General features: G+C 38.9%; 1 protein-coding gene across 2 annotated transcripts in view; it reads left to right on the top strand.

Moving 5' to 3' along the window:
- Window positions 1–27,884, top strand: part of PARP8 (poly(ADP-ribose) polymerase family member 8) — a 120,731-nt gene that overhangs the window by 63,622 nt on the left and 29,225 nt on the right. For both annotated transcript variants that reach the window (XM_055791153.1, XM_005241958.4), the window contains exons 7-14: window positions 3,474–3,568; window positions 7,043–7,103; window positions 8,216–8,306; window positions 11,178–11,244; window positions 12,951–13,076; window positions 15,195–15,759; window positions 18,027–18,080; window positions 18,184–18,279. In XM_055791153.1, coding sequence (XP_055647128.1) covers window positions 3,474–3,568; window positions 7,043–7,103; window positions 8,216–8,306; window positions 11,178–11,244; window positions 12,951–13,076; window positions 15,195–15,759; window positions 18,027–18,080; window positions 18,184–18,279 — 1,155 coding nt within the window. The remainder of the gene's footprint in view (window positions 1–3,473; window positions 3,569–7,042; window positions 7,104–8,215; window positions 8,307–11,177; window positions 11,245–12,950; window positions 13,077–15,194; window positions 15,760–18,026; window positions 18,081–18,183; window positions 18,280–27,884) is intronic.

Below are 27,884 nucleotides of genomic sequence, written 5' to 3'. Positions count from 1 at the left end.
GAAGGAACCTATTTTCAATGTCAGAAATAACTGACATGGGGTATTGAGTCATGTTCACTTTAGAAATGAATGCAGGAATTGCCTCCCCTCAGCTGCTGACTCCTACAGTCCTGTGGAGTGCTGGGGAGGACCGTGTACACATACTTCAGTGCAAACAGCAAGATCTTATTTTAATCTACCTGAGAGGAAAAACCTTCTGGTTTTGCCCTGTAGTGATGAGTTTTGTGTACTGGCTCCATTTTTCAACTCTGGAGAAAGGACAGTAGCCTCAAGGTGAAGGAAAAGGCAACAAACAGCTAGGAGTGCTTATTTCTTGAACCAGTGCTGATACATTTGGTAAAGGATGCCTTCCGGTGCCCAAAAGAATGACTAAATATTAACACTGTCTGTGAGATAAGAGCACAAAGAGCAGTACATCATTCTGCAAGGTGTCAAAGGGCTGTATAATAGGCAGTTTTGGTTAAAATTTAGTTGCCTTCTATTTGAAGTGCAAACGACATTATGTTGCATTGTAATTTTTTAAGGTAATACATTTAATGGAAGGAATTATAACTGGAAAAAACCCAAACAATTAGATCAGCAATAAAAATAAAATATCAGAGGATTGTGACTATCTTGTCTATAGAGTATTCAAAAAGCAGAATAAGGAGAACAAACAAACAAAAAAAGACATTATAGAAAGTATATTTAACAAGAGAGAAAAAAGGAAATGTTTAATTTTAAAATTCATAGTCAAAAAGACAAAATTCTAAAGAGGACCTGTAGAATTAAAGAAGATAAATGGGAAGTCAGGTAACGAGCAAAGTCCCTCTAGAGATAAAAAGAACAGTCCTTTTTCAGATGAAGTGATCGTTAGAGTTAAGCGAGCACCAGGTGGATTGGGAAGACAAAATAGTTGACTGTGTATGTGGGGAACAAGCAAGGCAAGCTTCTTCATTTGAGACAAGTGTGTGCAGTGCCCACAGAGATTGGGTACAAAAATTCTGAGTTTAGCAACTATAGGGAATAGATGGCAGTGTAACTGTGCAATACACTTGGGAAAGGTGAAGGTCAGGGATAATTCTTAACATTTTTAAGTGGTTACAGTTGGAAAGACAAGAGAGCAGCTGATGATGTAACAAGGACTGTGGACAATGGCAAATGACATTTCATGGGCAGTAAAAACAACATAGGACCTTTTGGTCATAAATTAAATGTTTGTATCTACTTCCTAGGCACCTATTTGTAATCCTAAGGATTTAATGGATGAATACTTTAAAATAGCTAAGTGATTCAAAAGCCTAAGTCCTATTGATTTTCAATGGGATTTAGGTTTGTAAATCATTTATCTCCTTCAAAAATGCAACCTTTTGTCATTATTTGGGACAAAATAACTGAATCAGGTCTCAGATCAAAAACAGAGACTTTCTAAACACAGACCTTTCAGATACAGCAAAGTTATCAGATTTTTAAGCTTTTATATTCACTTTCTCTGAGATGTTTTGTTAATTCTTGCTTTGAATCTCTACTGCATTTGCAAATGAGAACAAGTGGTTGAAACAGTAATACTACTGCCTTTGGTGCTCTCTTGCCTTCTCTCTTATGCTTTAGTTACAGGACATACTTGCAAATGCTGATACACAAAACTCTGGCAGTCTCCCCTGCATACATCATCATGTCTGTGGCACTATTTCAGGGGTGGAAAGTAACATAATGTGGTCTTACAATTTGCCAGAACACTGCTTTGCTTCCTCTTTGAGTTCATAACCTCTTACCATCAAAAAGTAGATTGGAGAAGGCATTGTGTTGAGCAGTCCAGTGTTCTGCATAGTGTTCTTTTTGTATGTTACTATTAATGATACATAAGAATGATTGAAAAAATGTCATTTAACCAACGAAGGTGGTGGATGCACCACAGTTGTAATTTGTGAAGGGTTGCTGTGCTCTCTTTGGAAGCAGGACAGCAACTATTTATGCATCTTTGAAGAATTCATCTTTGAGTAATGAGCATTTTAAAAGGATTGCTTTGCTCCTACCTAAACTGAAAAAAAAAATAGAAGTTTTCTTCCCATGCTTTTTCTACTTGGAAAATTGTTCTGACATACCTGCACAAACGGTAGAGGTATACTTGGCTTATACCCTTCTGGTCATGAACATCATTGATATCTCTGATAAACACATGACTGCACCATGCTGATGATTTCTGTGCCTTATATTTCAAGAATCCTTAGTCTAATCAAATTATTCTTTGCTGATTTTCACATGTAAAAAGTGATCATCTGATTATGTTTCCTATTGAAATATACTTAATTATATTGAAAAGTACATCTCTAGAAAGCAGATCTGAAAGTGTCATAGCACTGGTCTCCTACAGGTTTGGATGTACAAATCGAAGCAACGGTACTGCAGCTGAATAGGGTTCTGCAATAGCAAGAATTCTTTGCAGGAATTCCTGTATAAGGAAATACACATATATATGTATGGCCAAAGGGAAAAATTACACCTTTGTGCTTTGCTCTCTGAATTTGTCGAAGGTACCAACCAAATTCTACTCTCATTTCTGAATCTGTCCACATTTAAGGAGTTCATCAACTTCTGTGGAATTACTGTCATTCTAGTTGTTGTAAAGAAGTAGAATTAGGTTCATACAATCAGCAGCACACCACTTAACCAGAAAGTAGTAGTAGACTGTGAATAGATTGTTTCAAGCCTAAAGAGGTATTTTGGTCCTTGTAGAAGATAAGAGAATATTAATTATTTTGACTGCATACAGTCCAACCAGACCAGTTCACAAATTTTGCTTTTTAGCGTAAGCACTAACATAACTTTTTCCATTGTTCATGTAGAGTTTGAAAAAAATTGGCATGATGTCTAAATACATATTTCTTTACACTTTCTCCAGTAAAATACTTAAATGGGAAATTGTTCTTTGATTTTATTTTTTTTCCATCTGATATTGTTGCACTGATGGATAGAATACAGCCTGCAAGTAAGCTGAAAATGTCATTTAGATGCGGAGACCTGTGGTATGTAGAATAGTTTCATGCTTCTGTTGTTGAGCCCAAGCCATTCTGTGCCTAATATATAGGAGAGTGACAGCAAGCAAGAAGGAGCAAACCTTTGTCCTGTAGTGGCTGGACTGGGATGAACTGAGAAGGTTCTTCTCAACAGTTTTAAAATGTGTAAGAGTCTCAGAACAAAACCCAGGACAAGATGGCACAGAGAGATGGGTCCATTGCAGCTTCTCTTTGCACAAACAGGAGTGGGACCCTCAAAAAATTTTCATGGTGAGGTGCCTGCTTTGCAAATCACATTACTTAGCAGAGCTAGACCACCTGAGTGCTTCAGCTAATCAACACAGTGCCCTTTCTGAGTGTGGCATTAAGAAATCTTCATGCAGCATATTTTGCAGGGGGAACTTTTAAGAGTCTAAAACAGGTGCCAGTAATGTCATAAATAAGAATTCCTATGTTTTTGGTTTTTTTCCCTGGTAGGTTAGCTATGATGGAGAACTTCACAAGCACCCACAGCTGGAGGCTGATTTGACAGCAGTGAGAGAGATCTATGGACCTAATGCAGTATCTCTCAGGTATGACACTGACCTTTCTCTGTTGTGGAACCTTAACATTTTGGAGGTTGAGTTCCTTGTAGACCTTCCCTGACTTCCAAAGCACAAGTATTTTCTGGTGATTTCTGCATATGGTGTGGCAAAAGGAAGGAACACTACTAGCTAGCAATAATGCTGGTTTTGTTTTTTCTTTTTTTTGTGGTTGAGTACTGATACAACTGGCAGTGCTGAGGACAAGCCCTGGAAGCCTGTTCAAAAATATCATTGTCTTTTGCTGTTCAGTTGGTATTTGATCAGGCTGTTACATTTTGTTGAAAATTACTATTCAGCATTACTCTAAACCTTTGTTAAATTCCTTTTCTGTCATATTCTGTCTTTTGCCCTGGAGGTGAACAAGGGGAATGGTAAGACATCTAGTAAATGTTTTCCCTAGGGAAAGGCTGAAGAAACTGGATTTGTCTAGTCTGGAAGAAAGAGAAGGAGAAGACATAATAACAGTTCTTCTTCAAAAATGTTGTTTGTAGATAGAAAAATGATCAAATGCTCTCTGTTGTCATCATGAGAGAGACAACAAAAACCTAGTTGTGTTAGCAACAAACAAGAATTTTATTAGATTTTAGGAAAGCTTTCTATTTGTGGGAATCTAAAGTATCCTATGCAGGGAAGTGTTGGAACCTCAGTCAAAGATAGATTGCAAAGATTAATTACACAAAAATTCTGTTGGGCATTTATAAGAGTGCATGATTCTGCCTTAGGGCATAGCTGTATGATGATTTTAATGCACTTCAGGTCTTTTATAACTTCATTTCCATCTATATAATCTAATAATTTCATAAAAATAACACATAGGAAAGATGTAACAGACCTATGAGATGTATGACCAAGAAAGTACTGACATTGTTATAAAACAACAAATATATAAAGTAAATAATAAAATGCAGAGAAGATAACTTTAGGTATACATATATTGCAAGTAACAATTCCCATTAACCTCTAAACAGTAAGTTCTGTTATTTTTGTCTTAAGAAGAGAGAGCATGTCTACAACTGTAGTGTACTATACCTTTTAAGTGGAAATTTCATTACATTTCAAAGGCCCAGGCAATTGAAATCCAAATAGTTTTACATGGATTTAGGAAATGAATGAGATAAATGTTTAGTTGCCAAACTTATAACTATGAAATTGAGAATACCTTGATAATAGGCTCCCTCAGACTCCTAAGATTGAAACATCCTATGTAACTTTTTGAAAACTTTAATACATATAATTTATTGAGTCAACTGTTTCATTGGAAGCGTGATCTCCTTGAGCTCACTTTAACAGAGATTGGTATCTGTGCCTGCTTTTGCCATGTGGAAACTGCTGCAGTTGAAAATACTTAATTCTTGGAAACGAGAAACACGGCATTAAGCATTCAGTTTCATCTCTCTCCTGCATCATCATCAGTTCTCTGTGGAAAGAGAAGTCTGTCTGACAGTGACACCCACTAAGATGCATACTTCCTAGACAGCTGACCCTCTTTCAGTAGTCTCTTGCTGTCACAGAGTCAATTGTACATATAAAAGTGAAATTCCTATACCTGCGTGCTTTTCACCACTACCCTTTGAAATCTGTCCACCAAAGCTATGAATATGACCTGTGGACCAGTTTGGACCGATCCAAACTCTTTAGTATCTATTTATGTTGTGTATGCATTGACAGGCAGAGGACCTCTGGGACCTTCAAAATCAAGATGTGTTCATAGAGCCATTGTAGGCAGCAGATCATAAGCTGCAGGTTCTGGAAGAAAACATGATTTCTTCCTTCCTTTCAGCCTGGGGAAGTAAAACTAGAGTCAGTATCATGTGTCTAAAATCCATTTTCTAGATGATAATGGAGTGGGGACAGAGGGATTTCAGTGAGTATGGAAATTCCACAGTTACAACTTCTTTTTATTTTGTCCCTTCTTCCACTAATATTTCTGTGTTTCATTAGTTCAAGTGTATTTCTGTTTAATTGATAAAATCATGCTTGTTCACAGCCTTTTGAACCTCAGACATGTGAATAACACCAGCCTGTGTTCATAAATATCACTTAAGAGTTCATAACAATATGTTCTTTGGATCTTCTGGAAAATTAACAAAAAAATCTGAGGCCACTGTTGTGTAGGATAATGGCTAAGCCGTCCAGTAGGTGAAGAATTTCACTGTTTCGAAGTGAGGTCTTCAGTGAGCTGTAGGAGATCAGCAAGCACGTGCACAGATCTGGGTGAGCAAACTCTGGAGCAGCTCTTAGAGTTGTTGGGAAGCCTCCAGGTAACACAGCCCTGGCTAGCCATTTACCTGCCCTGTGTGTGCCACAGGTGGACACGTCTGGTCTAGAGAGAGACTTTGGGTTTGCCCTTACTAGAAAGAACCACTGAGATGCCAAGGTTTGATGGAAGGGGTTCCTTCAACCAAGCCTCACAAGAGATCAAGAAATTTCCAGTGTGATCTGGGCCCTACCATGGGCTGAGAAGCCACTTTGGTAGGAGGTAGTTATAGTCACAAAAATAATTTTGTATTATAAAATTACCTCATCAACTTGTCTATGCCCAGCTGCTACTGTGCACTGTCTCTGTCTGGTTTAATAGAAAAGCGTCGAAGTCACTGTAAGCAGAAGCATAGAAATGCAGTGTAAAGGAAAAAACAGTGACTAGAAGCTAATCTGAAAAATTCAGAGTGATTGCACTTTTACAGTGTTGTCCTCTTAAGTAATTTAAAGGAAAGCAATTTTTTATTTAGGTGTGTGAATATTTTCTAGCCCTATTTTTCAGAAGTCTTCAAGTACATTGGGGGAGGGCAGTCAGAATGAGTCAGAAAATAAGAGGCAAAACCGTTGCACTTTAAATGTAAGACGGCAATGAAACACCTATGAGCATAAGTTAAATCTGAACCTTGGGGATTCCAGCAATACTACACATAACAGCTGAAGTAAGGTAACTATTGCCTTGAGCACGTTACGGGACAATCTTTACGTTTTGACAAACAAATGCTTGAATGTATGAAGCAATCCCACAGGTATAATATGCCACCCTCTAGGCTATGTTGTATTTGTCTTCAATGATTTATCTCAAGCCTCTCAGTAGGTTGCTGGCTGTTAACCTGAAATACTTCTGAAAATTAACTAGGGTTTTCTTTTGTCATAAATAGGAGCAGCACATGACCATTACTGTTTTCTTGATTTATATGTGCAATATGTGAGATAAAAATACGTAGTAGCAATGGTGAAGAATTTGGGAGAATTAGTAGAAAAAAAGATTGAACCTGTTTAAGCAAAATCCACTGAAAGAAAGTCCCAGTGCAGCAGACAGTCACCCACTGGGAATATTGGTCCAATCTATGTAAATGTGTATTTTATAACCATTCTGATTTTACAAACAAGATTATCCTTTGTGAAGTCTTCCCTGTTACAAGTACTCCTGGGCTGCGGAGTATCTTAAAAGAGCTCTAATGTAATGTAATTCTTTACTTTCAGGGAATATGGAGCCATTGATGATGTAGATATTGATCTGCATATTGATGTTAGCTTTCTTGATGTAAGTAATGTAATCACACGATTACATAATGAACATTAATACCCATTTAATTCTGCTACACATCAGGCTCTCTAGACAACCACTGAGACTTTCCTTTTTTGGGGACTTGATCCTCACAAGTGGCTGTCAGCTTATTGATTGCTACTCAGTGGAGAGCTGTCCTGTTTCTTTTATGATTGCATTGTTAAAATGCTTTGTAGGCCTTTAATTACTGCATGTGTATTTCCTTTCAAACATGCTTTGTGAATGGTAAATTCACTGATGTAAATTTCACTAAATTTAACTGATATGAATTAAATACATTTATTTTTTTGCTGTCCTAGGCATCAGTTAGGTGAAAGCACTTTGCATAGAGTCATGGAGGGAAGAAGACCTTGGCTGGAGCTCTCTTATGTGCTTCTCAACTTCTACAGCTGTTTAGGGAGAGGCTTAAGTGGCAAAGGAGACACAGGACAGTGGTGCTGTCAACTGGCAGCATGGCTTCTATAACAGTTATGCTGTCATTAACTCCACACTTCCTTCCCTCATCTGTGCAGTAACTTCCTGTCCTCTAGACAGAGAATAAATATTGGTGCTTTTAGGGGCATCATTAGCTTCTGCACAGATACATCTCATTCTCAGGTCATTGATACAATGAGATACGTTCTCAGGTCAGCACAGCATATAAGATAGTTATTCTTGGGCTTTTCGAAAATTCTAAGAAAATCTGATCATACCTTGAATTATTTTGATTAGTCTTAAGAAGCAAAATTTTCCCTTGCCCTGTTATGGGATGAGTGTCCTTTCCATCTTTGCTTGCTTCTTTGCTTCTCAGCTGTGAAGCAGTATCTCTTGACAGATGGGAATGTGTCTGCCAGCACTGTAGGTGTAGTATTGTGTATAAACCTGTGCTCAGTTGAAATGAGCATACTCAGGAACTGGAAGTAGTCTGACTCTCAGGGGCACCAGCAAGCAATATCATGTCCTAAGTCTCAAGTTTGAAGTTGGAGTAGATATTCCACAACTGGGTAAATGAATGGATGGTGTTTATTACAACCCTAAGGTAGACTGACAAAATGCAACAGTTCCTCATGATGTCTAATGGTGTGTGTTTTCTTTCTGTCTTGAACTAGGAAGAGATTGCTGTGGCTTGGGATGTAATTCGCACAGAGCCTATAATAGTGCGGTTGCACTGTTCACTTACACAGTACTTAAATGGTCCAGGTTAGTCACCTGTGTATTCTTCATGTACCTTGTACGTTCTTTCAGTCTGAGCCATGTACTAGGTAATAGATACTCATTCACTGCCAGATCTTTTACCCTGCATGTGCCTAGATTTACTGCTGAGAGCAGTCCTACTGGTTTGAATTTATGCTGACATATATTTGCACGCTAGGCCCTCAGTAATGACATGGGCACCTAATTTAAACTTTCATAGGTTGATTTTTGGAACCTGTTTTCCTGATATCCTATGAAATGCAACTGCTTCCCCTAGGAACCAGGGTTAAGGAATAAAGAGTTACAGTTTCTAACGTGTGATTTCCTGATTTCGGAAACCAGGTGTCATCTGCATAGATGAGATGTCACCGGTAAGGTACGCGTACACAGATCTGTGCAGCACATTAAAATGCCTTTTTTCATGCACATTTGAAGAATCAGGCCATGATAACTACCCTATTTGACTGTGTGAACTTTGGGAATCTTTAGATTTCAATGAGTTGTTGGGTGAGTAAAGCTTCCTCACGAGAGTAAAAGTGGTCAGACTCCTGAAGAATCAACTTCATATGCAAGGGTCAACTCCAGATGTATTTTTACAGTGGGAAGTCAGAACTGAGTTGCAATTTGGATCATAACTTGCCCAGCTTTGGAGGCTTCCAGTACAAGCTGTCAGTTCAGGCTTGTGTCCGTGGGAGAATTCTGCCTCTGGAAAATCAATAGATATTTTCAGTCATAATATGTTTAGCAAGATGTGTCCCAATGAGCTATTTTTATAGGATATGTTGCCTACCGATGCTAACTCTAAAATATATTCTGTTCGTTCAAATAAGCATTTCATTACATCAGATATTTTTTTTTCTTGACTTTTTTGTGTCTGTATTTTATTACTTCAATCTTTTTTGTAAATATGGAGATCTTAAAATATGTGTTTGCCATAGCAGGTAGCAGTGTTATTATTCAGAATATTTCTCTCAAAATGTAATCTAAAAAATAAAAAAATGCAGCAAATAAGAGAAGGTGAAGGTGAAGAGCAGAATGCAGTAAGGAATGGTCCAGTGAAATGAGAAGTAACAAGATTTCTTCTGCCCTGTTGACAAGGTTAAAATGGGATGCTTAGTTCCCATTCCTGCAGCTAACTGACTGTGGGAGTGCCTGAGTACTGAGAAAGGCAAGATCAGGGCCAGAGGCAACTGCTTCGCTGGTACTGGATTTATGAGCTCAGCTGCTGTTGCAGCTACGACTCCTTATTTAACAGAAAAGGATAATGAGATCCACCATCTTTTGTGTTAACAAGATCCTTTCTCTGTGAATTCCCTTCCCCTCTTAATTATTTTTTTTTTTGAGACTACAGGGCCATGGCTTTATGCTACATCTTTTTGTCCTGTAGTACTTTCTGTTGATTGATTAAAGCAACAGAAATGCAGTATGCTCCAAAGCACAATGCAGGGTATTAGTACCACCTTGTAGCTGTGTAATACTATGATTTTAGGTAGTCATTATTCTAGTTAATAGCTTGTCTCACTATTGTACTTGTGGACAGTTCCCCCCATGTGCCTTAGAAACCTGTCTTACATGAGGACAAATCAGCCTTTGGAGGTATCGGGCTGTCTCCTCTGGCTGTAGAGCTTAGCCAGCAATTGTAGTCTAGATGTCAGGTCTTAAGACTGCTGGTCTAGGTGTGATGATTCTTGTTTAAAGTTTTCCCCCCCCTACCCTGTGTCCTAAATTTGGCAATCTAAAGACATTGCTAACCCTAATCAAATCATTAATTCCTTTTGAAAAAATCATCATTTTTTCTTTAAAAGATGAGAGTATGTTTGAATAATAACATTAGAGAAAGGGTATCTGCAAGGCTTTGAACTAAGTGAAATTGAATGGCCAGGTTAGATATATTGTGTTGTATTTAAAAATATAATTTATTAAAGTGAAATAAACTTTGATTTTTCAAATAAAATCTGGCTTTCTGAGTAATCAGAATAATGTAGATCTTAAAGTACTGATTTGCTTTTTGTAATAAAATTTGAACCAACCCCAGATTTTCTCTTTGCATTCCTTTTTTTTTACTTCACTGTAGTCATTACCACCTTACATAATATGAAGTATAAAGTCTATTCATGCTTGTAATGTGTGTTGGCTGTTGTCCTGCCTTGAGGACCTGAGGCTCTCTCAACAAGTGCTGGATTCCATCTGCCACTTTTATCTAGTAAATATTATTAAAGTATTTTAGTATTACCAGGAGCTAATTTCCAGCGTTCACCCCATACACTTTCAATTTTCTGACAGATTAATATGGACATAACAATGTTAGGATGGTCTTGAGGAAAATTCAAGGTAATTCTTGGCCACTGGAATTGATATATCAGCCACTTAGATGATGATTATGGATCTTATAGTAAAATGCCCTCAGAAAGAAAACGCAGTTACCAATTAAGTTTATTCCACTCTGGATTTTCTTCATAGTCACAGGCACTGTAGTGTGTAAAGATTGTTTACCTGGAAAAAATTTTTAAGAGAGTAGGCAAAATGAATTACCAGTCCAGATACATTTAATCTGATACTGCTCTCTAGTAGTTACATAATATAAAAAACAAATATGCATTTTTGTAATTAAAATTAGTAGAAAAAGAAATATTGAGGAAAATTCAATTTTTAAAACACTCATTTGTAAAATTACAAATTATATTGACTGATATTCTGAAAAGGACCATCCGTTTCTTAATAGACTTAGATGACATGTCTGCTTTCATCATTGCTTCAATGCTATTGTCTATAGTAAAGGTCCAGATAGAACAGGGTCCTTAAATATGACTTATATGGTCATGAGTTTTTGATCATTACTGTAAGTTGATATATCAACAATGTTTCCTTTTTCCATAGTGCCAACTGTGGATGTATTCCAGATCTCTACTAAGGAAAGATTTGGGCTGGGACATCAGCTGAAAAAGTAAGTCTAGAAAACTGTAAACTCCTGTTTTTAAGCAAATGCTAACACTCTTTTTAGTTCCCAGACCAAGTCAGGTAGCATAAAATTCACAGGTTGTCAGGTTGGTTGGATCAAAGTGTTCTGAACTTGTTCTACTTCTAATAAAAAATATCGGGATTTGCCTTTTTAAGTTCAGTTTTGACAGTTGTTGAGGAGAGCCTAATCTGTGCTGCCTGCCAGGTTTTCTGTCACTTTGCTGCGATTCAGCCAGTAAGCTACGAAAATTCAAAATATTGTAGCTAGATGTGTTCAATTTCATGTTTCTGCTTAGATGGTGAAGCCTCTGGAGCAGGATTTTTGAGCGTCATGCATACCCTAAGGGGGCTATGCTTTCATGGTGGCCTGCAGGATGTACCGCAGTAATTGGGCCATCCACATTTTGAGGACAAGAGGGACAAATAGTAGAAAAAACCAGCAGTTTCATGTGTTCATGGTACAATTCAATTTAATAGAATTTTGCTCAGTCATCTTTTCATGTATGCTTGTGTATGTGTATTAAAATGACAATAAAATAGGCTTTAATATCTGACCATTGCAATGTTAAGAATTCCTCTAAGAAAAAAAATCTTTCACTGTTTGGTGTTGAAAGAAATTCAGTGCAGCGTTTTTGTAATATTAGAAATGAAGCAATGTTATTAAGATTTGTATAGTACATGACTTTGAAGAAAAAAAGTGAAACACTCCCCAGACATGAACAGTCTCTTAATATGTTTCAGTACTTGCACTGTCTGATTTGTGCACTGGGTAATTACTAAAAGTTCCCATAAGACATTTTCAAGGACATAACTGTTATGTTCAACTCACAGTTGAGCAGAAGTCAGAATAGCCATGAACCCCATGGCCCCTCGTGGCTGCGGCAACAGGATATTAATCTTTAAAGAGTCACTGAAATTTTCAAAAAAGTCCATTACCAACTTCCATTTTGACGGTATCACTCACAGATGCCCGCTGCTAGATTAGAGTCACAGAGTAGGAACTACCGGAGGTCATCTAGTGCAACCCCCTGCTCTGGGTAATACTAACTTCAAAGTTCACTTAGTTCACTCAGAGTCTGAGGCAGATCTCCAGCCTTTGTGGGCAACCTGTTGTATTTAACCACTCTTCCTGTGGATGTCTTCTTTTTATTATCCTGTAGGGTTTTTTAGCTTTTCTTGCTGCAACTTGTGAGCACTGCCTTTTGCTGTCCATCTCTGGGAAGTGTCTGCTCTGTCTTCTCTGTAAACGCTCTCTGGGTAGTGTAACAGTCAACATCCCTACCTTCATGCTTGTGCCTTAGAAGAATACACTCCTACTTGAGCAGCGTGATGCTGTAGCCTGTCTGTGTAATCGCTGGTGAGACAGATGCGGATAGTTGCTTGGGATGCTTTTGAATCAGTTTGTCTCTAGATCTCCATGAGAGGCATAGTTTCATGAGTCTTGCAGTGGTTGTTTATGCAGACCATATTCTCAGGAAGAGTTCTGTGTAAATTAGTTTCATGTGGAGAAAAAAAGCGTTCTTGAGGACTGAGGCACCCAGTCGTCAGTCCACATACATGGTAGGAAAACTCTGCCTGTAGAGTGAGGACATTGCATCGTGTTGCCTACATGGTGAGCAGAGACACCCCAGTATTAAAATGAGTATGTCTTGCCTAGGAAAATAATATCTTTTTTTCTTTCTTAATTTGCAGAATCATGCAGACATTTGTTACACAACAGTGGAAAAATAGCAAAGAAAAATCTAATTGTACGCACAATAAGAAGATGTCTGACAAAAGGGTGAAATCCCCTCTGCACATCTTTTCTACATTGCGCAGGTAATAGCAAGGAAAAGGAGCTGTTAGCACCATATGCTGTTCAAAATCCACAGCAGACCTTGAGAAGTGAAATGTTGACTTTTCTCCATGGAGAAGTGCTCTATTTATATCTTACCTCATGGATTTCCAGTCCTTGCCTTGCATGACATCAAAAGTGAACTAGGTACTACTGCAGCTTTTAAGACTATTTGAAGGCAGGACATTTCAGTGCCCTGCTCTCTGAAAGAGCCATGTTTCATCTGGAATTGAAAATAATTTATTTTATTTCATTTTACTTGTTGTATTTATATCTTCATTAGCTTGGTAGCATTTGACTGTTACTTGAATAGCAAGAATATAAATACAAGTAATTTATACAAGTAATATCTAACATAACACTTTTTTTTTTAATTGTGGTTGTCTAGCTGTTCTTTCCACAGCTGTGTGTATTTTAAATTTTTTTAAAAGTAGAATGGTCATTGATGAAAGAATAATTTTTAGAGCTGATAGGCAGCCACCCCTCTCCATTGTTTGAGTACGGTAATGTTCACCGCTTGTAAAATGCAGGCACAGAATTTCAAAGAACAAAGGCATTAAAAATATAAAAAGTAGTTTGTGAATAGTGCATTTGAATTCATTATGACTTCTGCCAGTTACTCATACTCTCTAGTGTATGTAAAATCAAGCTCTGATTTTTTCCAGGAATGTAACTATTTACTCTAGCATGGTTTCCTGCTTAGGAAGGGCTGACAGATCACCCCTTCTGTGATTTTCAATTGAATACTTCTTCAAACCGTCTTCCTTTTTGATGAATTTTGCCTTTATAAAATCCTTGTATAAAAAAGAGAGGGAATACCACAGTCACTCACATTGAATAAGGGAGGGGTGTCAAAGATGACAAAAGATTATTTGTCTTTCAAAGGTAGAGAGGAGGGTGGTGTATTAAGTAGAAAGCTTACCCATTCCCTGCCATGCCTCACACCATTGCCTAGAACAGGCTGTAGCTTGGGATTTGGTTTTATTCAGAAAGGGCACACAAAAGCCAGACCAGTCTTTCTTTTGATTTGTCTGCTGCTGCAGTACCTGTTTGAAAGTGGCTCAGCCCAAATGCAGGGGCACCCTTTCTCCCTAGAGCATCATTCCTACCTCCTGTCTGCAGGACGGTGGTAGTGAGCCAACTGCAATAGTGAGTCAGCAACCTCCATGTGCATCTTACACTGTCACCACTTGCTAATAGGGTGGGGAAACCTGCCAGCATCTCCCCTTGGGTTTTCACTTCTTTTCTATTCGATCCAAGGCCAAAAAATACTCCAAAAATTTGGGTTTCTTTTAAAGCATAGAAAAATTATTCAGCATATCTGATACATGTTCATGCTTTGCAAGGACAGGCAAATGTGAACCTCATATAAATGTGACAGTTTATGTGAAAGTTGTTTTGCAAAAACTTGTTGTTTACTTTCTGCACTCATAATTTATGTCCCTGGTATTCTCATTTCTAAAGTTACACAGCAAGAATTTGTCTAAAACAGGAAAGGAAGGCATCAAATTGTCTTCCACAAAACACGCAGATTATTCTGAGGTTTTTAAGAATAAAGTTCATTTGAGCTGAATTAAATTTGATTTACTGCCTGCAAGTTTCATTGCTCATTATATCTTCCAGTGCATCAGGCCACAGAATATGTTATGCTGTGTCCAGAGGACAATAGCTTTAATGGGATTGTGCCATGAAGATTACATAGGAAAGATAGATTTTGATAAGGAAAAAGTGTTATGATCTCATGTAAAATACATGGTTTTCATTTCAAAGATAATTTCCTGAATAAATTGTTTGTTGAGAGGCATAGATGCCTTTACAAAGAGCTGGAAGGATATAGGTGTAACTTCCACTTAAGTAGTTACTCATCTTTTTGATCAATGAGCTGGTGTGTAAATAGGAGTCTGTTTGGTATTGATACTCATATTGGTGTTGGAAAATCAGTCCTACATGCAGTTACTCATATTTTTAATGTTGGGTTGTGTTTACCACTAGTGAAATATATAAAGACAGATGATGCTTAACAATTTTTACATATGTATGATCTTGGTTGATTTGCACAAGATTTCAAGTATTCTCCAACTTTGTCTTCTTTTATTTTTAAGGTCGCCAAGTTATCCTCCACCTGGCTGTGGTAAAAATAAATCAAAACTGAAGTCTGAACAGGATGGGATCTCCAAGACTCACAAGCTACTGAGAAGGACTTGCTCTAGCACAGTGAAGGCAGAGGATGTGTGTGCCACAAAATCTCACAGAACATTTGGCCGCTCATTGTCGAGTGACCCTAGGGCTGAACAGACAATGGCTATTAAATCACACAAACTGTTGAACCGTTCTTGCTCTTCAGCCGTCAAGCAGGAGGAATGCATCACTTTAAAGCCCCCTAAGCTGTTAAGTAGGTCGTGTTCCGGGGACCCTCGATGTGAGCACAACAGCACCTTGAAGCCCCACAAACTTTTGAGCAGGTCATACTCCAGTAATCTTAGAATGGAAGAATTAGATGGATTGAAGAATCACAAGTTACTCAGCAAGACTTATTCCAATGCCCCTAAATCATCCAAAATGGAGCCTTTCAAGGAGTCCACCATAGCAGAGAGCAGGAGGCTCTCTCTTACCTCAGGGCTTATTGGTATCTTAACGCCATCTTCATCATCACCTTCACAATCTGCTGTGCGTATTGATTTTTTTATTCTGCTCATTTTCCTCATTATTTTCCAAATGTGCTTACTAGGCACAGGCATTAATACTTAGGACATATGTTAATAAACATATTGGATATATTGAATATATTGGAAGATAAGAGCAATGGAGTCAACTTTTTAAGGAGGATGTAAATAACTGTGCATGCACATATGTTTAAGTTATAAAATCAGAATTTGCTTAGGTCAAGGCAGAGATTTTGTGTCATGTTGAATACAGCTCAATGTACAGCTGCTGATTGTGGGAAAAGTTCAGTCATCCACTTCCTTCCCTGCCTTCTTTCTTGCTGCAGAAAGAAGACAGAGTGTTTGCTTTTGTGCTGCAAAACTGGCTTGGTTGCACAGGTCTTTTCTCATTTCTCTGTTTGCTTCGTGCGGGAGGCAACTGTCCATTGGCTCATTTGGATGCCAAGTCACCTCTCCTTCTGGTCTTTGCATCTGTGATCATCACCATACTGGAAGGAATGCAGTCATGATTCAGCTCACCTCTTGTGCATTTGTGCTTTGTGGAAGGTTAAACCTTCAAATATGCTGGTGAAAGCTGGAGGTCAGGGAAGGAATTAGGCCCACAGTGACCCCCTTTCTTTCCCCAGAGGCATGATTGATTGGGAAAACAAAGGGTAGCATATATTCATAAATTTAAGAAAGAGCTCTCAAAATTAATTCTTCTGCCTCTGCCTCTTAAAAGATGGCTTTTATACTTTAGAGGAAAGAGTGGGTCTGTTTGCGCTATTTCAAAGCACCAGTCTGTTATCTGTGTTAGATCTGAGGATAGGCGCTTAGGAGATAGCTCTCTCCACTCCCTTAGCCTGGTGGTACCTTGATGTTCTTAGTAAGAAAAAGCTGATTCTTGCTTAAAATGCCATACCTATATTCAAAATTGTGCATTCTGAATAATGAAATTACATTGAATGTGCTATGTCTTGCGGTAAATTAGTTTAATAAGCTGTGAGCTATATTCATCAAATCTAAAAGCAGTGATATACTATCGTAAAATCATTTATATACATGCTGTGTCGTTGGTTCATGTAATGTGCACAGCAAAATTAATCTAAGGTGATCCAACAGACTTTGTACTTGTCACAGTTTAGAAATGCATTTTTTTCTGAACCAGCAGAGGATGTCTTAATATAGCAAGACTTTTCTTTCTTGGAATTAATAGGAAAAGTCCCGTTGGTTTTAATAAGATAATGAAAAGTTTACTTAAGTGGTTTCATTACTGATGTTATCAGCTGATAGTAGAAGAAATGCAAGCCCTGCTTGGCAGTCTATAAAAACTACCAGTAATCTGTTGCTACAATGCATTTATTGTAGGGAAAATCATCACGTACGTGGGTCAGGTGCAGTTTGACTGATGTTAGTGGAAGGGCATCAAGAGTCCATGTCGCATTTTACATGCAGGCATCAGATGTATGGGTAGTCTGTGCCCAACTTCGATTTGAGGTCAGCGGAAAGTGGAAGTGATGAATCAGAACCCTTAACTTCTCTTCAGTTCTCAGCTAAAATATATAAATCTCATATATGAATACAATTAGGATTGTTTCCCAGGAGAAAAAAGGGAAAAGTTTCCTAATTAAGCAGTTAAGAGAAATTAAAGGAAATAAGCCTATAAACAAAACCAAAAAAAAGCTGTAAATGGAGCTGATCTGACTTTTATTCAAAACAAGGTTTGATTGAGATAGATGTCAGCCTGGAGGGAATTTTGTACCTTGCTGACTCCTGTAACAGAAGTTCCTTCTAATTTATGTTGCCATGTGTTGAAAGAAAAAGGCGGAAAGAATTTCACTGGGATCTGAGCACAGAATGTTGTTAGCATGGTGCTTATGGAAGTGAGATCTTATTAAATATAAAAGAAGAAGATTTTCAGCTGTTCTGAGAATTACGTTAGTCTTTCAAGCCTAAGCAGATAGCCCATATTTGGATAGACAATACGCAGTTAAAATTTAAGAGGAGTTACCAAGTGCCAGCTTGTTAAAATGGTGTGAAGGCACTGGTTGTTTCCATTTAAGATTAAAGTTGCAAAACCTTACCAGATTTAAGAATCAAAAAGAAATGCTAAAAATCTACCCCACAGTCAGCAAACACTAAAAGAATCAATTATTTGTAATGGCTGGTTTATGCAAATAAAAGATTTTTTATATGCAAATATTGTTTAATTAACATATTTGCACACAAAAAATACAAATTCTTTACAATTAGTCTACCAACACTGAAGTTGCCTCAACTTTTTCCTTGCAGCAAAACTATGGTGCAAAATGCATTCCAGTACGAGACCGTGGCTTTCTTGTGCAGGTAGGATGTCATATCTTACCCATTTATGAAACATTGTGGGGTATGAGCTGACTGTTAATTATTTTTAAGCAGATGTTGTTATTCTCATTTTCATTGTTCTCAGACTATTGAATTTGCTGAGCAGCGGATACCAGTATTGAATGAATACTGTGTAGTTTGTGATGAACCCCATGTGTTCCAGAATGGCCCAATGCTGAGGGTAAGTGGTGTGCTTGCTGGGAAAAACAATGCATTTTATAATGCCTTAAATAGCAATGGACCATACAAACCTGTTATAAAACTATTGAATTATTTCAGATGCATTTCATCCTAATACCCTTTTAAGATGGAAACCCCATAATGCATATTAACTAGATTTTGCTGTAAATTTGAAAAAAATTATTGCAAGTAAGCGAGATGGAAATCATGCTTGTGTAATATCATAGAAACGTAAAGGGTGGGACGAATTTCACTGAACACTATTGTAGTACAGTAGTCACAACCAGATAAGATAGAGGAAGTGCATTAAGAATGCTTTCCTGGTCCTCTGATATTCTCTTAAAAGCTTAGGGTCATGTCAGTCCTTGAGCTCTTATCAAACCATTATATATCAAGTTCAGATACACTGGTGTTAATGCTGCAAGACTGTGAAATTCTTCTGACCCTCTTTTGCTGATGGGCCACTGGAATGAGCCATCCTCCATAATGTGACAAAAAAGGCAGTAGAAAGAGATGCTCTGTGAAGTGTCTGATGTAGCAGTGCCCTAGTCCAGGGGCACTGTTGTGGTTCAATATGCCCAGTATCTGGCCAGCTAAGCAGTCCTTCCTTCCTTTCATTCCTGTATAACCTGGAACCAAGAATTTTGCATGCTGAACAGAGTAGCCTCTCACGTGGTTGGTGAATGCATACAGAGAGAGACACACTCTGCCTGGAGCTACTGGATCAGTGCACCTTGTGAAAGAGTATATTAGGAGAATAAAATTCATACCTTTAGGACTGATTTTGCAATTTAGAATCCTTGTTGTTTCACCTGCCCTGAATCCTATGGAAGCTTGAATAATGTTAAAAGGTTAAAGCCATGGAAAAATGTTTAATACCAGTGCATGAATGGTGTGACACCTGCCATTTCCTCACAGTGTGGTGAGCGACTACACATAAGCTGAAGTAGACATCATCTATGATAGTTTCATTGAACAGAATTCAGGAGGGTTATTGCTTATCTGGTAGCAGAAGTCACCTCAGTGTCATCCCTCGTGACATCCCTCAGTGGCTCCAGAGTCAGGCATTCTGACTGCAGGCAGGGTATGCAAATAGGCTGTTAACAGGATTTGCAAAAGCATCTACGTATTCAGTTAACACCATTTTAAGCCATGGTTAAGCCTCTGTATTTTTAAAAATCCTATTGGGTGTTTCTTTGCCTCTTTGAGCTTAGATCTACCTTTTAAAAACATGGTTTTCTGCCAGATTTATCAGCACCCGCACCCTGATTAGAAGCCTCTAGAAAAAGGCATCAGTTAATTGTTGTTCATCATTGAATACACTGCTGTGCATATTACATGTGACAGGACGAGATAAAACAAGATGAGTAATGTTTGGATAGTAAGTAAAGTTTGGATAATATAATTATTTAAATTAGTGGGTTTCTTCTGTTGTCTATAGGACAATGAAAATGGTAGGACTTACGCATGTTCACATGATGAATGATTAAAAAAAAATGATAGAAAGTCATGTGCTCTAAATAAAAAAATGTTGAATCTTCTTGCTTTCCCATCTTAGAGATTAAAATCCCTCAGAATTACTTTTCTCAGTCCTCAGCTTGAAGAGGAGTCCTTTTAGCTGTTTGAGAGTTTGTCAGTGCTTCGAAACACAGAGGAGTGCAAGCATTGGCCACTAAATATTTTCATCGGGGCCTTTGAAGCAGCGGAAAGGAAGGGGTTTCATTATATAACCCAGGGGCAAGGAGATAGCAGGAAGAAATCTAGCATGCTCTGTGTACGCTTGGATGACTCCATAAGCAATATAGAGCTATTAATGAGTTTGCAGTTCTGTGGAAGGTGAGAAAGCATCTCAGTTTGAGTCGAGCATGAGCTTGCCAAAGGTTCTAAAGGAAATTTATGCTTCACTCTACTGAGAGCTTTGGTAGAGGCAGCCTAAAGTAGTCAATTGCAGGGTTTATTTGCATGCTTCAGCTGCACATCCACATCCACATCCACATCCATACATGCATATATAAGAGAGAGAGAGAGAATAAAGAATGACCAGACTGAAAGAGCACTTTACTGCTGCAACAGCAGATCTCAGAAACAGAGTACTTATTTAAGCAGAATGCAGGGGGCTTTCATTTAAGGCAAGGCTACATGCAATCTAGTCTTACGTCACTTAATGGATCCCATATGTAGTATCCCTGGCCTTCATAAAGAGCTTTAGGGTGCTCAGACTTTTGATACCACAGTAACTTCACCAGGCTTCATAATAATCAGGACCATCCTATGGTCTGCTTACATTTTTAGATTCTGTGTCTAGATCCCATTTTCTACAGATGTCCGTTATCTCAAAGGCATTGCTTAGATAGGCTCTGTCTGTAGTTGATTGTATCACAGATGCCACAAACTAAATAGCTCTGGATGGTTCACCAGCCTCTTCCTTTAGAAAAGAGTTCTTCCACACAGATGCATACAGGGTCATGTCTGGCTGTGTATATCCTTAATGATGAGTTTCCCTTCTATTTTTTGGACCTATCTTTCAACAACAAAGAAGGCATATGAATTTATAAAAGCATAGCAAATCTACTGCTAGAGATGTTTATTTTAAAATTCATTTAGGCTTGATTTTCTGGTGTTTAGTGGAGTTTTACACAATTGAAAAGAAGCCAGTGAGGAATTTGATTCTTTAATCCTCCAGTATGTCAGCCTGACACCTTTCATGAACTACAGTGTAGTTTAATTAATTGTCTTGAAATGCAGTTTAAAAAATTGAATGATTGCTATCACATAATAATTACATTCTTTAATAACTGCAACTTTTATACCTGGGTGTAGGGTTTTGTGCTGCCTATTAATGACTTGCATAATTCAGATGTCTCATCCTCAGGATAGCTGAAGATGCCAAGCAAAACAGAGAGAGAGGCTTTCCTTTCTGCAGATAGGCTCTACAGGCTATGTTTTCATTTTAATTATAAAGTATCTTTAAATCAGTCTGTCTCAGATCAAGTGTTCTCAGTATTATGTTGCTTTGTTTTTATTATCTATTCCAATTTACATGGTTTTCTTAAAATCCTGACATCATCTGTCCCATAAGATAGAAGCCACTTGATGACAGCAAGATCTGTCTTTTTGTATAGCTTAATTTAGACATTAGATCCACATGGCAAACATACCGTTGTTTGGAAGATGTCTGTTGCAGAACAGGTGCATAACACAATTGATGATGTTTGGCTTTATGCTGTTACAGTGAATGCCTGTCTTGCTCCAGATTCTGCAGTACTAACCTAATCATGCAAATGGTTCCTGCGAGTTCAGGGATCCTGTTGTACACAGGCATCTTGGGATGTTGTTAGGATATCTCAGTCACTTACTGAAGGTAAATAAAGGGGCTACCTTAGTGACTTACTGAAGATGAATAAGGACAAAATTCTTAGGTTTCTCTTGGGAATTTCTTTACATAGTAAAATATGGATCTTTCAGAACAACCAGTTTTCTTTGGAGCTCCCAAAGTTCCCTGAAATACAGAAGACCGGAATTACAGATAGAGTTCCTGTGTGTACTCCACAAGTGCATGTGTAGATAAAACCACGTTATGTAGACGAAGTAACTGCAAAACACAAACCTAATGCTCTCACAAGGAACTGTAGCTGTATTACTGTGAAAGAGAAGGACAAAGGTTCTCTGGAATGGAAGGAGGAGTCTTAGAAAGCTACTATAATGCATCATAAAGCTGTTAAAGGTGTTAAAGGTCCATGGTCCATCACTTCGTTCCGTCTGCTTTGTAAAAATAACCAGTAAAGTAGGCAGTGCTCTCCAGACCTTTCCTATATGAGATGAGGGTTAATGTAATTTCTCATCACAGCATGTTTCTTTAGTATTTATTTCAAGAGTACACTGAGATCTAGTGATTATTTACGGTGCACACAAAGTTACAAAAGCTAAATTGGATGTTTAGAGACACACACTTACATGGAACACCACTGAAAACTGCAGATTCCCTGAAATCACTGCATGGCATGATTTGCAGTCTTTCTGCAGAGCACAGGGAAAATTCAATGAATAGGTGGATCTTAAGAAGAACAAACTATTATTTAACATCTTGCATAACGTAGACTATTTAATGCAGTTATTCCTAACAGTCATCTGAATCCTAGATATTTCATTCATCATAGAAGGATTAAGAAACAGCTTTGAAATCATAAGCAAGGGTTGGGACTGCAGCCCTTACATCCAAACAGCTCCTTTATCTCATGTAAAGAATCACAGCGCGTCCTCCTGCAAGGCGACCTGTGCTGTGCAGCTCTCAGGAGCTCTGTTACCTGTCTTCTGAAGTAGCTCTTCACTCAGCTTTGAAAAATAGTGGGAAGACAAGGCCAGACATAGCTTTTGTGCTGAGGAGAATCTGTGAAGGCAGACCTGCTAAACCTACTGAAAACAGTAAGAGTCTGCTCATTTGAATCACTAGCCTTGTGTTACTCTCTTTGAATTTGTTCTCAAGAGAGAAGTTGTTTAGATGAATGAGACATGGACTGTGAGTTGTTTGTAATTAATGACTAGATTTGAATTGTTTGAAAGCCTTTTTTCTGTCATTTTCAAACAGTTGGTATGTCATTGACATATTTGTTATTAAAGTAGTTAAATAGATTATCCTGATTTTTGTCAAACTGCCATATTACACTAAATATTAGAAGTAAACTTAGGAAATTTTAACAACTTCCACAAAGTCCGTTCTGAAGTACTGAGATATTCTCCCATGGGGCAGGTATCTCTAATGAAAAGCCCCAGAAAGTGGAGCTTGTTTCATCTGCTGTCTTTCACTGGCTTTTGAAAATCTCCAAGGGTGGAAACTATACAACCTTTCTGGGCAACCTATTCTAGAGCTTGATAAAGTTTTAATGAAAGTTAATTTCAGCTTCATCTAAAACTTTAGATAAAGTTTAGGTGAAGCTAGTCCTGTACAAGAGAAAAAAAGCACTAACTGACCTCCAGTGGTACTTTTCAACCACCTAATTTGGTTCATCTACCTAAAAAATGTATTTTCCAAACCAGACATAATAATGTACTAAAGAAACCTCAGCATTATTTGGTTCTATATTGGAAGGCTATTAACCTTTTCTTAATGCCATGATAAATTCTTCCTCTTACTCTAGAGCTGATAATAATAGTCTAGGGGAGGACTTAAGTTGCATTTTAATCATGCAACAGTTTTGCTGCTATTATAGTATAGAGATACCTCTATAGTATTATAGAGGAGAGATACCTTGTTTTAGGAATTCAACGTGCTTTTACTACAAACATTTAAATATAATGAGATCATGAGTCATTAACAAAAGTGACTATTATTAAAGGGAGTATAATAGAAATATATTATCATGTAGGAAAGCAAATGTCACTCCTCTCTTAAAGAAGGGGAAAAAGGGGAGGAGCCAGAGAACTATAGGCTGGTCACCTTCACCTTGATTCTTGAGAAAGTGATAAAACAGTTAAGGCTGGAAACCATCTCCAGGAACATTAAGGACAAGAAAATCAGGAGTAGTCAGCATACCTTCACAAATGGGAAGTCATGCTTGACCAACTTGATAAACTTCTATGATGAAGTGACTGGTCTGGTAGATAAAGAAGAAAGCAGCGGATATTGTCTGCCTTGGCTTTGATAAGGCCTTTGATGCTGGCTCTCAAGAGATCCTCATAGACATGCTGTTGATGCATGGGCTGGATGAGGAGACGGTGAGGTAGACTGGAAATTCACTGAATGGCTGGGCACAGAGGGTGGTGATCAGTGGCACAAAGTCTTGTTGGAGGCCAGAAACTAGTAGTGTACCTGAGAGGTCAATACTGGGTCCAGTCCTGTTTATATCTTCATTAATTATCTGGATGATGGTGCAGAGTATACCATCAGCAAGTCTGGAGATGATACAAAAGTGGGAGACATGGGTGAAACTCCAGAATGATAGGGTGCCGTGCAGAGGGATCTCAACAGGGCTGGAGAAATGCACTGACAGAAGCTCCATGCAGTTCAACAAGGGGAAGTGCCAAGTCCTGCACCTGGGGAGGCGCAGCCCCAGGCAGCAGTACATGCTGGGGGCCACGCAGCTGGAAAGCAGCCTGGCAGGAAAGGACCTGGCGGTCACGGCGAGCACAAAATTGAGCACAAGCCAGCAACATGCTCTTGCCTTAAAGAAGTTTAATAGTATCCTGGGCTGTGTTAAATAATAGAATTGCCAGCAGGTGGAGGGAGATAATCCTTCCCCTCTACCTAGCGCTGGTGAGGCCACACATGGAGTACTATGTCCAGTTTTGGGCTCCACCATACAAGAGAGAGATAAGAGATACTGGAGGGAGTAGTTAAGGGCCACCAAGATGATTAAGTGACTGGAGCATCTCACATAGGACGAGAAGCTGAGAGAACTGGAATTGTTCAGCTTGGAAAAGAGAAGGCTGAGGTGGGATCTTATAATGTCTATAAATACCCAAAGGGAAGGTGCAAAGAAGACAGAGACGGGCTCTTTTCAGTGGTTCCAGTGACAGGACAAGAGGCAATGGGCAAAACTGAAACACAGGAGGTTCCATTGGAACATCAGGAAACACTTCTGTACCTTTTCCACCTTTTCTGAGGGTGACTTGATTATGGGAGCAGATTGCCCAGACAGGTTGTAGAGTCTACATCTATGGAGACATTTAAAAGCCATCTGGACATGGTCCTGGGCAACTGGCTCTGGGAAAGCCTGATTGAGCAGGGGTGTTGTACCAGATGACCTCCGGAGATCCCTTCCAATCTCAATCATTCTGTAATTCTGTGATCATACTCATCTTTTACATAGTGCAGTTTATGTGGCTGTTATCTGTCTGTCTGTGTCTTCCCAAATTCCTCATTTACAAATACTAAAGCCATCGGTAAAACAGCATGACTGAATGGATTTTAATGACCTGTAAGACAAATATACAGGACAAAAAAGGTATTCAAAACTAATAAAAAAAAAGAATATATTCAGTATGGTAATAAAAAAACCCCTCTCTACATCAAAAATGTTTCAGTCAAGAATCTCTTGTGCCATCTTGTGTCAGACTGAGGCCTCTTCAGAATAAATTCAGGAAATCTTGAAAAACACAGTGAAACTAAATATTGAAGCTAGTTTCTATGAAATTTGTACTCTGGTACAGACATCTCTGCTGTTTAAAGTTTTGCCCAAAATACAAATGCTAAAATACCATAAGCCAATATTTGAAATACCTGCTGTTTGTATTTAGCTGTAAAAATAATTGCAGTCTGGTAATTCTGGTATATCTGTTTTTATTGTTCTATCTTATATTTGTTCTTATCTGGTATATATGTATCTATTAGTAAGCTTACATTTTTACAATGTGTTTCATCCCAAAGTGCTCAGTTACAATTTATTCATTATGGGTGAAATCTTGGGCTCAGTGAGTTCCTGTTGACCTGAACAGGTCTTGGATTTCTCTGTCCTTTGTATATAAGATTCTTAGCCACTGCTGAAACACAAGTAGCATTGATTTTCTGGTAACAGTACACTGCTTAGGATTGGGAGTGTTCTGGAGTAGAATAAACATCATCAAACTATGGAGAAAAGTGTAGGTGTACAAACATGTTTAGCCAGACTGCAGTTTAGCTAAGATACTTGTGGAAGACCAAGATTCTTGTGGAATAATGCCCTGGTCCTTCTTATCGTTACTCTACAGTATAGGATGGTTTTATCTCCTTTTGTGAAAAAAATGCCTTTCCAGTTACAACTAATACTTTAGTAGAATGAATTTCAATCACTTTATTTTTTACTGAGAGAGTAAAATCACTGTAGCATAGGTTTTCTTGTGGCCAAGAATGTACCAAAGTGCACCTTGCCCAGCTAGCACTCTATAATACTTCTCTATTTGCCATCTATTTCATATACCTGGGAAGTAAAATTTTTTTAAAAATAATTATTCTATATAAGCTGTCCAAGAATGCAGAAAAAATGAAAAGCAGAAAATAAAATCTGGATCAGCCAAACCAAAACCAAACATAACAAGTGACATTTCTTACTCAGCCTCAGTCTACTGTCGTCTTTCTACAGGTTTATCAACTTACCACTGTAGTATCTCCAATGTCTTTCAGCAGCATGTTCCATGTATGACGTGAATATTGTGAAATTACTCAGAGAGCTTACCTTACAGATTTATAGTGAAATAGGGTATTAAATTATTCCTGCTCTCTGGCAGTGTGAAAACCTACATAGAACTTAAGAATAGCTTGACTTCATTAGGATTGTAGTATAGAATAGCATAGAATAGTATATTTCAGATGGAAAGGACCCACAATAATCATCTAGTCCAACTGCCCCATCACTTCAGGGCACTTCAGAGTTAAAGCATGTTACTAAGGGGATTGTCCAAACGACTCCTTAACACTGACAGGTTTGGGGCATCGACCACCTCTCTAGGAAGCCTGTTCCAGGGTTTGACCACCCTCCTGGCAAAGAAATGCTTCTTAATGTTCCGTCTGAGCCTCCCCTGGCGCAGCTTTGAACCCTTCCCGCGTGTCCGTCAGCGGATCCCAGGCAGAAGGGATCAGCACCTCCCTCCCCACGCCCCCTCCCCAGGAAGCTGCAGAGAGCAGCGAGGTCGCCCCTCAGCCCCCTTTGCTCCAAACCAGACGAGCCCAGAGCCTCAGCCGCCCCGCGCAGGCCATGCCTTCCCGCCCTCCCACCAGCGCTGTTGCCCTCCTCTGGGCGCCTTCGAGGACCTTCACACCCTTCTGAAATGGCGGGGCCCAGCACCGCGCACAGCACGCGGGGTGAGGCCGCACCGGCGCTGGATGCGGTGGGATAATCACCTCTTTGGCCGGCCGGCTATGCCGTGTTCAATCCCCCCCAGATGCGGTTTGCCCTCCTGGCTGCCCGGGCGCACCGCTGACTCGTGTTGAGCCTTCATGCACCAGATCCCTTTCTGTGGGGCTGGTGCCCAGCCACTCCTCTCACAGTTTAATCTTGTCCCCAGCATTACTCTGTCCTGCGTACAGAATCCAGCATTTGGACTTGTTTTGTCCCACATGTCCCAATAGTCCAGTCTGTCTAGATCCCTCTGTAAGGCCCCTCATCCCTCAAGAGAGTCAAGAGCATCTCCCAGCTGGGTATCATCCGCAAACTTGCTAATGCTGCATTCAACTCCCACATCCAGGTCTTGGATAACGATACTGAACAGAGCTGGCCCTAGAATTGAGCCCCGAGGAACAGCGCTGGTGGCTGGTCGTCAGCCAGATGCAGCCCCATTCTCTGCAAACCTTTGAGCTCTGCCCCTCAGCCAGCTCTTCACCCAGTACACTGTGAAGCCGCTCATCCCACAGCTGGACAATTTGTCCAGGAGGGTGCTGTGAGGGACAGTCCAAATCCATACTAAAATTCAGAAAAATTACATCCACAGCCTTCCTTTCTTCCACTAGGCAGGTGGCTTTATCCTAGAATGTTATCAAAGTAATTAAATGGGACTTTCCTTTTGTGAATCCATGTTTTACTCTGCTTGATGATTGCATTGTTCTTTAAATGCATTTAATTCATACACAGTGTAATCTTCTCCATAATTTTTTCGAGCAACTAAGGTTAGACTAACACCTCTGTAATTCCTTGTAGT

The sequence above is a fragment of the Falco peregrinus genome, chromosome Z (assembly GCF_023634155.1).
Source record: "Falco peregrinus isolate bFalPer1 chromosome Z, bFalPer1.pri, whole genome shotgun sequence".
Classification (NCBI taxonomy): Eukaryota; Metazoa; Chordata; class Aves; order Falconiformes; family Falconidae; genus Falco; species Falco peregrinus.
This window is presented reverse-complemented; position numbering and strand designations above follow the sequence as displayed.